The sequence below is a fragment of the Nomascus leucogenys genome, chromosome 12, assembly GCF_006542625.1.
Source record: "Nomascus leucogenys isolate Asia chromosome 12, Asia_NLE_v1, whole genome shotgun sequence".
Classification (NCBI taxonomy): Eukaryota; Metazoa; Chordata; class Mammalia; order Primates; family Hylobatidae; genus Nomascus; species Nomascus leucogenys.
In genome coordinates, this window is record NC_044392.1 from 4,247,445 (window position 1) to 4,263,147 (window position 15,703).

Consider the following 15,703-nt stretch of genomic DNA (forward strand, 5'->3'; position numbering starts at 1 on the left):
TGCTCTGAAAAAATTGTCCTTTGTAAGAATCATTCTGCCCAATTAACAATTTCTGGGGTTAAGGTCTTTATGAAGACAATTAGCTGTTAATGATTAGAACAAGCAGGGAAGGCTGGGTGTGGTGGCTCATGCCTGTAATTCCAGCATTTTGGGAGGGTGAGACAGGCAGATCACTTGAGGCCAGGAGTTCAAAACCATGGGCAACATCTCCACTAAATATTAAAAAATTAGCCAGGCATGGAGGCATGTGCCTGTAGTCCCAGCTACTTGGGAGACTGAGGCACAAGAATCACTTGAACCCAGAAGTAGGTTATAGTGAGACGAGATCATGTCACTGTACTCCAACGTGGGTGACAGAGTGAGATCTTGTCTGAAAAAAAAAAGAAAAAGAAAAAACAAGTAGGGAAAATAGTTGTAATTCAATATGTCTGCTCCCTATTGATAGTGAATGGAGGGATTTTGTTGACAAAGATTCTGATGTCACACCTGGATACCATAGAAAATAATGTATTGGGTGATTGGTGTTGTCAGCCAAAGAGCACCATAAGGGTAGTGCATACCTGTGTATTTTGGTTCAATTCAGTTATACAATTCATTGACCAGACCTGACCACAATTTATCATTTTCTGTTGAATGACTGGTTGTCTTAAATTCATTGTATTCATTATTTTTAATTATTTTTTTTTCTTTTTAGGAGTATTGTCATAGGCAACAGTCCAGAACTCAGGAGAATGAACTGAAAATAAACGCTGTGTTTTCAGAGAGTGGTAATAGAATTATTTAAGTTAATTATGTTTATTCAGACCAATATGATAGCTGATTCATTCTTTTTTAATGCCTTTGAATATTGCTCTGTTTGTGTTGGGTTTTAAGTCCAGGAGAAGTAACCTGTAAGAAAATGGAAGAGAGGCCCTGCACGGTGGCTCACGCCTGTAATCCCAGCACTTTGGGAGGCCAAGGCAGGCGGATCTTGAGGTCAGGAGTTCGAGACCAGTTTGGCCAACATAGTATAACCCCGTCTCTACTACAAATATAAAATTAGCCAGGTGTGGTGGCTCATGCCTGTAATCCCAGCTACTCAGGAGGCTGAGGCAGAAGATTCGCTTGAACCTGGGAGACAGAGGTTGTGGTGAGCCAAGATTGCACCACTGCACTCCAGCCTGGGCAACAGAGCGAGACTCCGTCTAAAAAAAAAAAAAAAGAGAAGAAAATGAAAGAGGCTGGGCATGGTGCCTCATACCTGTAATCCCAACATTTTGGGAGGCCAAGGTGGAAGGATCAGCTTGAGGGCAGGAGTTTGAGACCAGCCTGGGCAACATAGTGAGATCCCGTCTCTATAGAAAGTTTAAAAACCAGGTGTGGTGGTGCATGCCTATAGTGCCAGCTACTTGGGAGGCTGGGGCGGGAGGTTTTTTTTTTTTTTGAGATGGAATTTCCGCTCTTGTTGCCCAGGCTGGAATGCAATGGCACAATCTTGGCTCACTGCAACCTCTGCCGCCCAGGTTCAAGCAGTGCTCCTGCCTCAGCCTCCCAAGTAACTAGGATCACAGGCACGCACCACCACACCCAGATAATTTTGTTTGTTTTGAGACAGAGTCTCGCTCTGTTGCCAGGCTGGAGGGCAGTGCATGATCTTGCCTCACTGCAGCCTCCACCTCTCGCGTTCAAGCGATTCTCCTGCCTCAGCCTCCCGAGTAGCTGGGACTACAGGCGTGTGCCACCATGCCCAGCTAATTTTTATATTTTTAGTAGAGACGGGGTTTCACCATGTTGCCCAGGATGGTCTCAATCTCTTGAACTCGTGATCCACCCACCTTGGCCTCCCAAAATGCTGGGATTACAGGCGTTAGCCACCACACCTGGCTAATTTTGTATTTTTAATTGAGATGGGGTTTCACCATGTTGGCCAAGCTGGTCTTGAACTCCTGACCTCAGGTAATCCACCTGCCTCGGCCTCCCAAAGTGCTGGGATTACAGGCGTGAGCCACCGCACCAGGTGGTGAGAGGGTCACTTGAGTACAGGATGTCAAGGCTGTAGTGAGCCATGATCATATCACTACACTGCCTAGAGTGCAAAAGAGGGCAACAGAGCAAGACCCTGTCTCTAAAAAAAGAAAGAAAGAATAAAAGAATGCCTACTTAATTTTGTGTGAATACCAATTTTTTTTTCTCCCTCTTGTGTTTTTATAGCTTCACAGTTGACTGCAGGCATTCAGCTTTCTCTGGCATCATCTGGCATGAGTAAAATGCTTCCTTCAGTTTCAACCACAGCTATTCAGGTTTCCTGTGCTGGTTGTAAAAAAATTCTCCAGAAGGGGCAAACTGCTTATCAGAGGAAAGGATCTGCTCAACTTTTCTGCTCCATACCATGCATCACTGAATACATTTCATCTGCCAGTTCACCAGTTCCTTCTAAGAGAACTTGTTCAAACTGCTCAAAGTATATAATTCTAAATTATGCCCCCTTTTATTTCCCTACCTTGTTCTTGATCATAGTCTTAGTTGTAATTTCTACATTTTCCTTTTTTACTTTTTGAGACTGAGTTTCACTCTTGTTGCCCAGGCTGGAGTGCAGTGGCGTGATCTCGGCTCACTGCAACTTCTGCCTCCTGGGTTCAACCAATTCTCCTGCCTCAGCCTCCCAAGTAGCTGGGGTTACAGCCATGCACCACCACGCCCGGCTAATTTTGTATTTTTTAGTAGAGATGGGGTTTCGCCATGTTGGCCAGGCTGGTCTTGAACTCTTGACCTCAGGTGATCCGCCCGCCTTGGCCTCCCAAAGTGCTGGGATTACAGGTGTGAGTCACTGCGCCTGGCCATTTTCATTTCTTTTGAAGATGTGTCGTCTTGGTTTAGTAAAAAGAAGTTTTTTCTACTTTTAGTTCCTCTGATGGATTCTCTAGAAATATTTTTTTTTTGCAGAAATTAACGTGAAAAGTACTGTTTCTCTTCACCTTTAAGAGACTTCCAAAACTTATTTTCCTACTCTTTTCATTTGAAATTCTCTGTAAATGGGATTATTGTTTATCCATTCTGTTCTATTTAACTGTATAGGGAGCAACCTACTAAAAAATTAATCCTATGACAGTTAGTTTGGATTTTCCAAGATGTGGAATAATATTATATTTCTTTTATAATGGTAAATGAAGTGATTCTTTTGAAAAATTGATGGCCATAGATAAACCTACATGTCTCTATGTAATCTTTTAAAAATTTATGTGAGAATGTGTGAAGAATCAGTGTCATTTTGGCTTTGAGAGTCCTAAGGCAGTATAATTATGGTTGTTAGCACTTAGGATATGCTAATTTTTAAATGTTCTTGTTCAGAACAAGAAAATTCATAGGCAACCACAGTGCTTCTAAATATTAACAAATTTCTTTCAAATAATACTTGTTTTGGACTCAGGTTGCCATAATTTGAATTTTGATTCTTCTGTTTAGTTATATTTTACTACTCAAAGTTTCATCCCTGAGTTGCTAGATCAGCATCACCCAAGAGTTTGTTAGAAATGCACCTTCTCAGGCCGGGTGCGGTGGCTCACGCCTGTTATCCTAGCACTTAGGGAGGCCGAGGTGGGCAGATTGCCTGAGCTCAGGAGTTCGAGACCAGCCTGGGCAACACAGTGAAACCCTGTCTCTACTAAAATACAAAAAAATTAGCTGAGCACTGTGGCATGCACCTGTAATCCTAGCTACTTGGGAGGCTGAAGCAGGAGAATTGCTTGAACCTGGGGGGCTAAAGTTGCAGTGAGCTGAGATCGGGCCACTGCACTCTAGTCCGGGCGACAGAGTGAGACTCCATCTCAAAAAGAAAAACAAAGAAATGCACTTTCTCAGGTCTTACCCAGACCTGCTGATTCAGAACTGCATTTATCCCCATGTGATTCCTATACATGCCAAAGTTGGAGCAGTATTGAGAACTTCTTTGTTACTTAGTATTCGTATCTGTTTTTGGTTAAAAGAATTATGAGCATTAAATAGTATATTTAAGTGGTCAGAACAATACTAGCATGTAATAAGAACTCAATAAATGTGAACTATTATTATTCTCTTAACAAACTCACAAACCCTTTTGATGGGTTTGCTTCAGCTCCTCTGGCTGCTGCTTCGGTTATTATCTGTTGCTTCAGGTCTTATTCCATGGAACATTACTTACCATTCTCTTTTGCTTTTCAACCCTTCAGTACTATACTAGTCTTTTGTCTTTCTACTTTTTTGCTATGGGCCATATAGTACTCTCTTCAGCCTGCTTTCTCTCCCTGCAGAATCATAAAACTGGAAGGGACCTTAGAGACTCACTACACATCTTCAGCAGATGTCCCAGACAGATTGAAAAAGGCTGAAGCAGGAAAGATTTAGTGTGTAAGTTCTCCTAGGCATGGAAATCCAATATGAGTAAAAATCTGAGATAAGTTTTACTTCCTCTAGAATAAAATTTTTTTATAAAAAAATATTATATTATAGTGGGTAGAAAGATGGTAGTAAATTTTAGGCTGGGAAAAGCCATCCATGATTCAGAGTAGACTGCTTTTTTCAAAACTTAAAAATTCCACATTAATTAGCCTTTTATATAAATTTTAGCTAGTCTTCTGGGGTTTTTTATCTTCCAGTGAAACTATCCTGAACTGAAAATAATTTTCAGTTACTTATTTATTTATTTTTGCAGAGACAGAGTCTCACTATGTTTCCCAGGCTGATCTTAAACTCCTGAGTTCAAGTGATCCTCCTGCCTTGGTCTCCCAAAGTGCTGAGATTACAGGTGTGAGCCACCATGCTGATTTTCAGTTTTGTTTGTTTGTTTTGGTTTGGTTTGGTTTTTGTTTGAGACGGAGTCTCGTCTCGCTCTGTCACCCAGGCCAGAGTGCAATGGTGCAATCTCGGCTTACTGCAACCTCCACCTCCTGGGTTCAAGCAGTTCTCCTGCCTCAGCCTCCCAAGTAGCTGGGATTACAGGCGTGTGCCACTGCGCCCAGCTAGTTTTTTTTTATTTTTAGTAGAGATGCAGTTTCGCCATGTTGGCCAGGCCGGTCTCGAACTCCTGACCTCAGGTGATCTGCTTTCCTCGGCCTCCCAAAGTGCTGGGATTATAGGTATGAGCCACCACACCCTGCCTGATTTTTAGTTACTTTTTAAGATTTCTTTTATAGGAATGATTTAGTATCTGTTTTGAGTCAATGCACTTTTTGTTCTATTTCATGGACCAAATGGAAGATCACTTTGAAGATGACATTTTAAATCTTATTAGAAAGATGCGATTTGTGGGCCAAGCGAGGTGGTTCACACCTGTAATCCCAGCAATTTGGGAGGCCAAGGCAGGAGAATCACTGGAGGTCATGAGTTCAAGACCAATCTAGCCAACACCACAAATCCTTGTCTCTACTAAAAATATAAAAATTAGCCAGGCTTGGTGATGTGTGCCTGTAAACCCAGCTACACCAGTGACTGAGGCAGGAGAATTGCTTGAACCCAGGAGATGGAGGTTGCAGTGAGCTGAGATTGTGCGACTGCACTCCAGCCTGGGCAACAGAGTGAGACCCTGTCTCAAAAAAAAAAGATGTGACTTGTTCTTGGGAACTTTGTATTTAAGAAGTGTCATTTCTTCACTTTAGTATCTCAGTTGGAACCAACCACAAATCCTGAATGCAATCAATAAAGTCCAAAATAGGCCCCTGCACTGAGGTTTGATTTATTTATTGGAAAGTTGTTCCTAATTTGTTGGCGTTTCTTTTTTTTTTTTTTTTTGAGACAAGGTCCCTGTCTGTCACCCAGGTTGGAGTGCAGTGGCACCGTCTTGGCTTACTGCAGCCTTGACCACCTGGGCTTAAGCAATACTCCCACCTTTACCCTCCTGAGTAGCTGGGATTGCAGGCACATGCCACTCTGCCTGTCCAGTTTTTGTATTTTTTTGTAGAGATGGTTTCACCATGTTGTCCAGGCTGGTCTTGAACTCCTGGGCTCGAGTGATCCTCCTGGCTTGCCCTCCCAAAGTGCTGGCATTATGGGCGTGAGCCACTGTAGCCAGCCAACATTCTTTTTTTTTTTTTTTTTGAGGCGGAGTCTCACTCTTTCCCCAGGCTGGAGTTCAATAGGGGGATCTCAGCTCACTGCAACCTCCGCCTCCCAGGTTCAAGCGGTTCTTCTGCCTCAGCCTCCCTAGTAACTGGGATTACAGGTGCCCATCACCATGCCCGGTTAATTTTTGTATTTTTAGTAGAGATGGGGTTTCACCATGTTGGCCAGGCTGGTCTCCAACTCCTGACCTCAGGTATCTGCCTGCCTCGGCCTCCCAAAGTGCTAGGCTTACACATGTGAGCCACCGTGCCCGGCCAACATTCATTTTTCAATTTTTTATAAAGCTTTAGTAGATTCTTATAAGCCAGCAATCTAGTATGCTGATAGCAATAAAAACTAGGAAGCATTTTCAGACTTCCATGCGTCGCTGATGTAGTTTCTTCTTCCTCCCTTCCCATCTGGCTGGTGTCTTTATTCTGTCTGAAAGGTATGCCTCCAATATCTTTACCTTTTGTCTATTCCCACACCATTCCTCACTCTCCTCTTACAACCGCCCGCCCCCCAAATTAATTCTTCTGTGGTCTGTGATTTTACAGTGTTGTGTTCATAACTCCCAAAACATTGATCACAAAATACTAATGTTTTTAAATATTTTTAGTAGAGACGGGGTTTCACCATGTTGGCCAGGCTGGTCTCGAACTCCTGACCTCAAGTGATCTGCCCACCTTGGCCTCCCAAGATTAAAGGTGTGAGCCACCGTGCCCGCTATTAGGTATATTGATATTTTCTATAGTGGCAGTTCTCAAACTTTCTGGTCTCAGGACTTCTTGTACCCTTAAAAATTATTGAACACCCAAAGAGCTTTAGTTTTGTAGATTATGAATATTAACTGTATCAAAAATTAAATGACATTTTAAATGAAAAATACCCATATTTTTAAAAATTGATAAGTATCATTGTTTTATCAGTTTTGCAAATCACTTTACATCTAGCTGGATTTTTGTATCTGTTTCTGCCTTCACTTTATTGCAAAATGTTGTTTTGGTTAAAGTCTGAAGAAAATCTGGCCTCACAAATAGGTGATTGGAAAAGGGGGGAGTGTTTTAGTAGCCTTTCAGATCGTTGTGGGCGTTCTTTGATACTACAACTGAAAATCAAGTGGTAGTTTCTTAAAGGCTAGTTGCAATGTGGGATCAAACTTTTTGTACCATGTAGATCAGTGAACTTTTTGAACTCTGTTATGTTAAAATTCATTAATCTATCTTGTACTTTGAATGGATCTTTTACCCGTGAATGATTTTTGTAATATGCTACTGTAATTTGGAAAATATTGGTTCACCGAGTTCTGCAGATCTTCTAAATGTTCTCATATTTTATTATGCAGTATTTTAAAAATCACCACTAATCTCAGAAAAGTTTTTAAGTTTTGGGTATCGATCAAGTTGAAGTTGGAAGATACAAGTTTTTCAAAATTCTAATTATCACTTGAAAGCCAAAGTTTTATTGTTGGCGATAAGTACTGTCAGTCATTTTACTTGAAGTGACAGTCTCATTTTTTGCATTTTCAAGAAAATATCTGCAGATACCCACTTCTGGATAATAGTTTGTCTTTATTTACAGTAAACTGTTTACAGTACTTTCAAGTAAAAATATTTTCCTTGAAAAAAGTGGCTAATTCATTTATAACTCAACATTTCCATATGGGCTTTTCCTTGAGACAACCATCATCCTTTGGTGTGCAGAAGTACTTTATGCTTATGTCCTATATTGTCACACGGAATTTTTTTTTCTCACCCTACCACTTGGCCAAGACAGAATATTTTTTAAATGTACTTAAGGATGAAGTTTAAATAATTTAAAATATTTCGCTGTTTCATTGAGTACTTCCTGAAGTGAAAGTGATACTTTAAAAAGAATTTTTTTTGGCAGTGAACGTATAGCAGGGAACAACATGAATATTAGTACATTTTGGTGCCACTGCCTTGATTTCTGCTAAGGCTCTGACGGTTTTACCCACCACTGCTTTTTTTCTTTTCCAAATTCATTGAAGTGAAATTTGTATACCAAGAAATTAACCATTTCATTGGCATTTAGTATATTCATAATGTTGTGTGACTATCACGTCTATCTTTTTTTTTTTTTTTTTTTTTTTTTTTGTGAGACGGAGTCTCGCTCTGTCGCCCAGGCTGGAGTGCAGTGGTGCGATCTTGGCCCACTGCAAGCTCCGCCTCCCGGGTTCACGCCGTTCTCCTGCCTCAGCCTCCGAGTAGCTGGGACTACAGGCGCCCGCCAACATGCCCGGCTAATTTTTTGTGTTTTTAGTAGAGACAGGGTTTCACCGTGTTAGCCAGGATGGTCCTGACCTCGGGATCCGCCCGCCTCGGCCTCCCATAGTGCTGGGATTACAGGCTTGAGCCACCGCGCCCGGCTATCACCTCTATCTTGTTCCAAAACATTTCCATCACTTCAAAGTAAAACACCTTAAACACTAAGCAGTTTCTCCCAATTTCCCTCTCCCCTCAGCACCCGTTAACCACCAGTATGCATTATATCTATAGATTTTATCTATCCTGAATATCTCATGTAAATGGAACCATATATGACTTTTTTGTGACAGGGTATTATTACTCTGTTGTTCAGGCTAGAGTGCAGTGACTTTTTGTGTCTGGTTCTTTCCCTTAGCATGATATTTTCAAGGTTTGCCCATGTTGTAACATGTATCAGTACTTTATTCTTTTTGTTAATAGGCAAATAATATTCCACTGTATGTATGTAACACAATGTGCTTATTCATTCATTCACTTACTGATGAACATTTGGGCTGTTCTCATCTTTTGACCATTGTGAATAGTGCTGTTATGAATATGCATGTACATATGCTTGTTTGAGTACCTGTTTTCAGTTTTTTGGTGTTTACCAAGGAGTGGGATTGCAGGGTCCTACCATTAGCTTTGCAACATCAACACAGTGAAAAAGCAAATAACATCTTATTATGAAAATAGTTTTGATCTTGGGGACTGCCCCAGGGATTTGAAGACCATATTTTAAGATTCTCTGTCCTGTAGATTCTAGAGTTGCTCGTGTGAGTATGTGATCTCTCATCATCCCTCGGTTTTCACTAGCACCACCTAATAATACAGGCTGGCTAGTCTCCGAAACTACACCTTCAAAGTCAGGCATGGTAGGATTATGTGCCTGTAATCCTAGCTACGTGGGAGATTGAGGTGGGAGAATCTCTTGAGCCCAGGAATTTGAGGCCAGCTTGAGCAACACAGCAAGACCCTGTCTCTTAAAAAAACAAAACTGCACTATTAGATGTGCTTTATATTCTGTAATGTATAGATGAGAAAATTAAAATTTAGGGAGTATAAATGTGACAGAACTGGATACCAAATTCAGGTTTTCTCATTTCAAGGCTAATGTTCTTACTCAATTTTGAGAGGTCATTTCATTTATAAAGAGAAAAGTTATAATTGTGTTTAAAATGTTTAATGGTGTCCTTGTTATTTATTCTTAGAGACATTTTAAGTCCAAAGGATGTGATCAGTGTCCAGCTGGAAGACACTACCTCTTGCAAAACTTTTTGCAGCCTATCTTGTCTTTCATCATATGAAGAAAAAAGAAAACCATTTGTTACCATATGTACTAATAGCATTTTGACCAAGTGCAGCATGTGCCAGAAGACTGCTATTGTAAGTTCCAATTATAACCTTTACAGGGATTCTGATGATTCTGCTTAAATATCAGAGTTTTTACTGAATCTTTTTATTAAATCCTAGATTCAGTACGAAGTAAAATACCAGAATGTGAAACATAATCTTTGCAGTAATGCCTGCCTTTCAAAGTTTCACTCTGCTAACAACTTCATCATGAACTGCTGTGAGAACTGTGGCACTTACTGTTACACCAGCTCTAGTCTGTCTCACATACTTCAGATGGAAGGACAGTCTCATTACTTTAATAGTTCAAAGAGTATTACAGCATATAAGCAGGTATGAATAAAGACCTATTGTTTCTTCTATTAACTGGCCTATGAATGGTTTCACTCTAGGAAAATGTGGGAAGTAGTTTTTGGTACCCTTTGGTATAATGTTGGTAAGTTGATGAAGATGAAATAGAAGGCTTTTTACAGTTTCTTCTTGCATAAGAATTCATGATAAATGCTATATGGAGATTTTCCTAAATAATCTCAGATTGATTATCTCACCTTAAAGAAAAGGCAAGCAGGCTGGAGCGGGTTTATAAACTAGATATAAGTATAGCAAAAATAACAATAGTCTGCTGGTCAATAAAACCCAAACACAAAAGTATTTTTGTTTTTATTTTTATTTATTTATTTTATTTCTTTTTTTTTTTTTTTTTTTTTTTTTGGTGAGACAGAGTCTTCCTCTGTCACCCAGGCTGGATTGCAGTGGCACAATCTCGGCTTACTGCAAGTTCTGCCTCCCAGGTTCACGCCATTCTCCTGCCTCGGCCTCCCGAGTAGCTGGGACTACAGACACCCCCCACCACCACGCCTGGCTAATTTTTTGTATTTTAAGTAGAGACGGGGTTTCACTGTGTTAGCCAGGATGGTCTCGATTTCCTGACCTCGTGATCTGCCCGCCTTGGCCTCCCAAAGTGCTGGGATTACAGGCATGAACCACCACACCTGGCCTTATTTATTTTTTGTGAGACGGAGTCTCACTGTCTTGCCCAGGCTGGAGTGCAGTGGCACAATCTTGGCTCACTGCATCCTCTGTCTCCCAGGTTCAAGCAATTCTCCTGCCTCAGCCTCCCAAGGAGCTGGGATTACAGGCGTGAGCCACCATGCCCAGCTATTTATTTTTTTTGTTTATTTTGATTTTTTTGAGACAAAGTCTTTTGTCAGCCAGCTTGGAGTGCAGTGGCAATCATGGTTCACTGTAGCCTTGACCTCCTTAGCTCAAGTGATCCTCCCACCTCAGCGTCCTGAGTAGCTGGAACTACAGGCACATGCCACCACACCTGGCTAATTTTTAATTTTTTCGTAGAGACAAGCTCTTACTATGTTGCCCAAGCTTGTCTTAAAACTCCTGAACTCAGCTGATCCTCCTGCCTTGGTCTCCTAAGGTGCTGGGATTACAGATGTGAGCCTAGCCATGTTTTTGTTTTTAATTCCACGTGTTTAACTCTTACACCAAACAATGCAAAGATGAATCAAGAATGTCACATGTGGCCAGGCATGGTGGCTTACACCTGTTATCTCAGCACTTTGGGAGACCAAGGTGGGAGGTTCAGTTGAGCCAGGAGTTCAGGACCAGCCTGAGCAACACAGCAAGAACCTGTCTTTAAAAAAACAAAAAATATCACATGCTTTTTCTGAATCAGTCATAGGAGGAAATAATCCAGTGAGATTAGTATTATTTGTCCCTATTTCTGATAGACAAGCTCTGGGTGGGTGCTTCTGAGAGCAGAGAAAGAGCAAATGAGATGAGGTGGGACTTCCTAGTTATGTTGCTTGTTCATATCATGTTTTGAGAACCAACTCTATCCCTATACAGACTTCCTTAAAAACAAGCAGTTGTCTGGGTGCGGTGGCTCATGCCTATAATCCCAGCACTTTGGGAGGCTGAGGCTGGCGGATCACCTGAGGTCAGGAGTTGGAGACCAGCCTGGCCAACATGGCGAAAAACCGCCTCTACTAAGAATACCAGAATTAGCTGGGCATGGTGGCAGGCGCCTGTAATCCCAACTACTTGGGAGGCTGAGGCAGGAAAATCTCTTGAAGCCGGGAGGCGGAGGTTGCAGTGAGCTGAGATGGCACCATTGCATTCCAGACTAGGCGACAGAGTGAGACTCCGTCTCAAAAAAAAAAAAAAGGCAGTCGAAGATGGGAGTCAAAACAAGCCATAATTCAAATAGATCATTTATGACTCACATCTTTTCTATGGCCCCCATCTTGAGAGTATCCTGCCTTGGGACCAGAACGGAAAGCACAGAAGACTTCTCCCAAAGGCAGGAAATAATATTCCTTTTTTTTTTTTTCTTTCTTTCTTTTTGACACTCAATAAATAGGCCTTGTTCTGGGTTGTTTTATTTGTTTTTGTTTTTGTTTTGTTTTGTTTTGTTTTTTGAGATGGAGTCTCACTCTGTCGCCCAGGCTGGAGTGCAGTGGTGCAATCTTGGCTCACTGCAAGCTCCGCCTCGCAGGTTCACGCCATTCTCCTGTCTCGGCCTCATGAGTAGCTGGGACTACAGGCGCCCACCACCACATCTGGCTAATTTTTTGTATTTTTAGTAGAGACGGGGTTTCACCATGTTAGCCAGGATGGTCTCGATCTCCTGACCTCGTGATCCACCCGCCTCGGCATCCCAAAGTGGTGAAACTCCATCTCTACTAAAAATACAGAAATTAGCCGGGTGGTGGCACACACCTATAATCCCAGCTACCCAGGAGGCTGAGGCAGGAGAATTGCTTGAACCTGGGGAAGGTAAAGGCTGTAGTGAGCCGAGATCATACCATTGCACTCCAGCCTGGACAACAGAGCAAGACTGTCTCAAAAATAAATAAATAAATAAAAATAAATTATGCCACTATTGTTGCTTAATGTTAAAGATTAGTGAATTGTTAAGATTTCTCAAAATATAAAAGTTTTTCATACTAAGGATAAAAATAGAAATTTTCAAAATTATCCTTTTTGTTTTGTTGTGCCTTTGCCAATATCCTGTTCTCTCACAGAAAAATAAAACGTATATGTATTTTTTTGTCTTTGTACTTTGGTGGGTTTTGTTTTGTTTTGTTTTTGTTTTTTTGAGACGGAGTCTTGCTCTGTTGCCCAGGCTGGTGTGCAATGGCACTATCTCAGCTCACTACAACCTCCGTCTCCCAGGTTCAAGCAATTCTTCCATCTCAGCCTCCCAAGTAGCTGGGGTTACAGGCACACACCACCATATCCAGCTAATTTTTGTATTTTTGTAGAGACGGGGTTCCACCATGTTGGCCAAGCTGGTCTTGAACTCCTGACCTCAGATGATCTGCCTGCCTCAGCCTCCCAAAGTGCTGGGATTACAGGTGTGAGCCACAGCGCCCAGCCTGTCTGTGTACTTTGCATCTCCAAAAGCAGTTTTATTCCATCGGTGATTTTTTTTTTTTTTTTTTAGACTGAGTCTTGCTTTTCCACCCAGGATGGAGGCTGGAGTGCAGTGGTGTGAGCAAAGCTCACTGGAGGCCCAACCTCAGGTGTTCAAGCAATCCTCCTGCCTCAGCCTCCCAAAGTGCTGGGATTACAGGCAAGAGCCACCACACCCAGCCTGATGTATTATTTTTTCTTTCTTTTTTTGAGACAGAGTCTTACTCTGTCACCCAGGCTGGAGTGCAATGGCATGATCTCGGCTCACTACAACCTCTGTCTTCCTGGGCTCAAGTGATCCTTCCCACCTCAGCCTTACAAGTAAATGGGACTACAGGCGCATGCCACCACACTAGGCTAATTTTTTGTTTTTATTTATTTATTTATTAGAGACGAGTTATCACTGTTTTACCAGTCTGGTCTCAAACTCCTGGGTTCAAGTGATCCTCCCGCCTCAACCTCTGAAAGTTGAGATTACAGGCGTAAGCCACTGTGCCTAGGCTCTGACATATTCTGAAATCCAGGAATATTGGTTCCTGTTTGACTAGAAAGAATAGGTGGTGAGCATAATCTTTACAGTAATGCCTGCCTTTCAAAGTTTATATCCTTTCTTTTGCACAGTTACTACTTACTGAACTTAAAATACTCTATACTTTCTATTGCTTGTATGCCGCTTTCTTACAATATGCTTGTAATTTTTACCATGAAGTTAGCCTAGAAAAACAGTGATTCCCACAGTATCTTGTAAGGTATGTTAAGCGCTCCTTCCTGGCTCCTCCTCAGCATCGGTAGACATCTTCCCAAGTTAATTCCCAAGCTACCACTGAGGACAGATCTATAACTATATAAGGCCTTTGTTTATCCAGTAGGCTTTGACTGCCTGAAATGAACTTCTGTGACCACTTTCTTCATTGCTTTCTTTTTTTTTTCCCTTGAAATGGAGTTTTGCTCTTATTGCCCAGGCTGGAGTGCAGTGGCACAATCTCAGCTCACTGCAACCTCTGCCACCCAGGTTCAAGTGATTCTCCTGCCTCAGCCTCCTGAGTAACTGTGATTACAGGCGCTCACCACCACACCTAGCTAATTTTTTGTATTTTTAGTAGAGACGGGATTTCACTATGTTGGCCAGGCTGGTCTCGAACTCCTGACCCCAGGTGATCTGCCTGCTTTGGCCTCCCAAAGTGCTGGGATTACAGGCATGAGCCACTGCACCGGCCTTATTGCCTTCATATGTATTATTATTATTGCTGTTAAATATATCTGATAAATAATAAAAATCATTTTCAAATTTGCCAATATTCTTTATTTTCGTTATTGCAATCTGTAGTGTCTTTTTTTTTTAAGAAAATGTAAAAACTATCTTAATTGTTATTCTTTTTAATATTCCAACTAAAAGCAGTGGTAATAGATAGGTTCTTCTTCATTAATAATATATCATATACCAGGAATATGAATATTATTTTAATCTCTAAACAGAAACCTGCCAAACCACTTATATCTGTTCCTTGCAAACCATTGAAGCCCTCAGATGAAATGATTGAGACTACCAGTGATTTGGGGAAGACAGAGCTTTTCTGCTCTATTAATTGTTTCTCTGCATACAGCAAAGCTAAGATGGAATCTTCTTCAGGTAATGTTTGTTTAGCAATTGTAGGGGTTCAGTAATTATTAATAAATAATATTATTTGACTTTATAACCTTGATTCATTTTCGAATTAAACTGACTTTTAAAAGTCAAAACAATCTAAACTTGTTGCAAAGAACTATTTTTCAGTATTTTTGTATAAAAGGAAGGCTACTTTACCAGCAGAGATTTAATATTTGTAGGCCAAGCACGGTGGCTCATGCCTGTATTCCCAGCACTTTGGGAGGCCAAAGTGGGCAGATCGCCTGAGGTCAGGAGTTTGAGACCAGCCTGGCCAACATGGCGAAACCCCGTCTCTACTAAAAATACAAAAAAATTAGCTGGGCGTGTTGATGGGTCCCTGTAGTTCCAGCTACTCGGGAGGCTGAGACAGGAGAATCATTTGAACCTGGGTGGTGGAGGTTGCAGTGAGCCGAGATCACACCATTGCACTCCAGTGTGGGCAACAGAGTGAGACTCCATCTCAAAAATAATAATAATAAAAATTAAAAGATACATGTCTTTTTTTAGATTATATAGTAAATGAACATATGTATGTTTACATCAATATATATTGAGCACCTACTGCAAAACATGGTACATAGGAGGCAATTGATCAATATAGAGTTTAATACATTTACAAGACTGCTTTTATTAGAATATAGAATGTTTTACTTAGCCCTGCTTTGTAAAAACAAGAGTTTTCATTACATTTTTCACATGAAATAGAGGTGATTGTAAATGCTTTAAGACTCAATAATAAAAAAGCACAAATAATCTGAGCCAACTAAGTATTCCATCAAAAAGCCTCATGTAGGACCAGTGGTGCTATTTACATAGACCATAGAGTGACTAATGCCTCTGGGATTTGTAAGTCACACAAACTGGCTTGTTACAGAAATTTCTGCAATAATAGCTTGGACACCAACCTAGCGCTCCATCGATGTTAAGGTTTATGAATCCTGGAAGAGTTTGA

General features: G+C 41.2%; 1 protein-coding gene across 5 annotated transcripts in view; it reads left to right on the forward strand.

The window, feature by feature from the left end:
• ZMYM1 (zinc finger MYM-type containing 1) overlaps positions 1 to 15,703 on the forward strand; it is a 37,855-nt gene that overhangs the window by 15,948 nt on the left and 6,204 nt on the right. For 4 of the 5 annotated variants that reach the window (XM_012511028.2, XM_030823418.1, XM_003276421.2 and 1 more), the window contains 5 exons: positions 695 to 767; positions 2,191 to 2,440; positions 9,530 to 9,704; positions 9,792 to 10,004; positions 14,580 to 14,733. In XM_012511028.2, coding sequence (XP_012366482.1) covers positions 2,238 to 2,440; positions 9,530 to 9,704; positions 9,792 to 10,004; positions 14,580 to 14,733 — 745 coding nt within the window. In that variant the 5' untranslated portion in view covers positions 695 to 767; positions 2,191 to 2,237. Of the gene's footprint in view, positions 1 to 694; positions 768 to 2,190; positions 2,441 to 4,265; positions 4,363 to 9,529; positions 9,705 to 9,791; positions 10,005 to 14,579; positions 14,734 to 15,703 lie in introns of all 5 variants that reach the window. The other variant, XM_030823417.1, reaches the window with a different exon arrangement.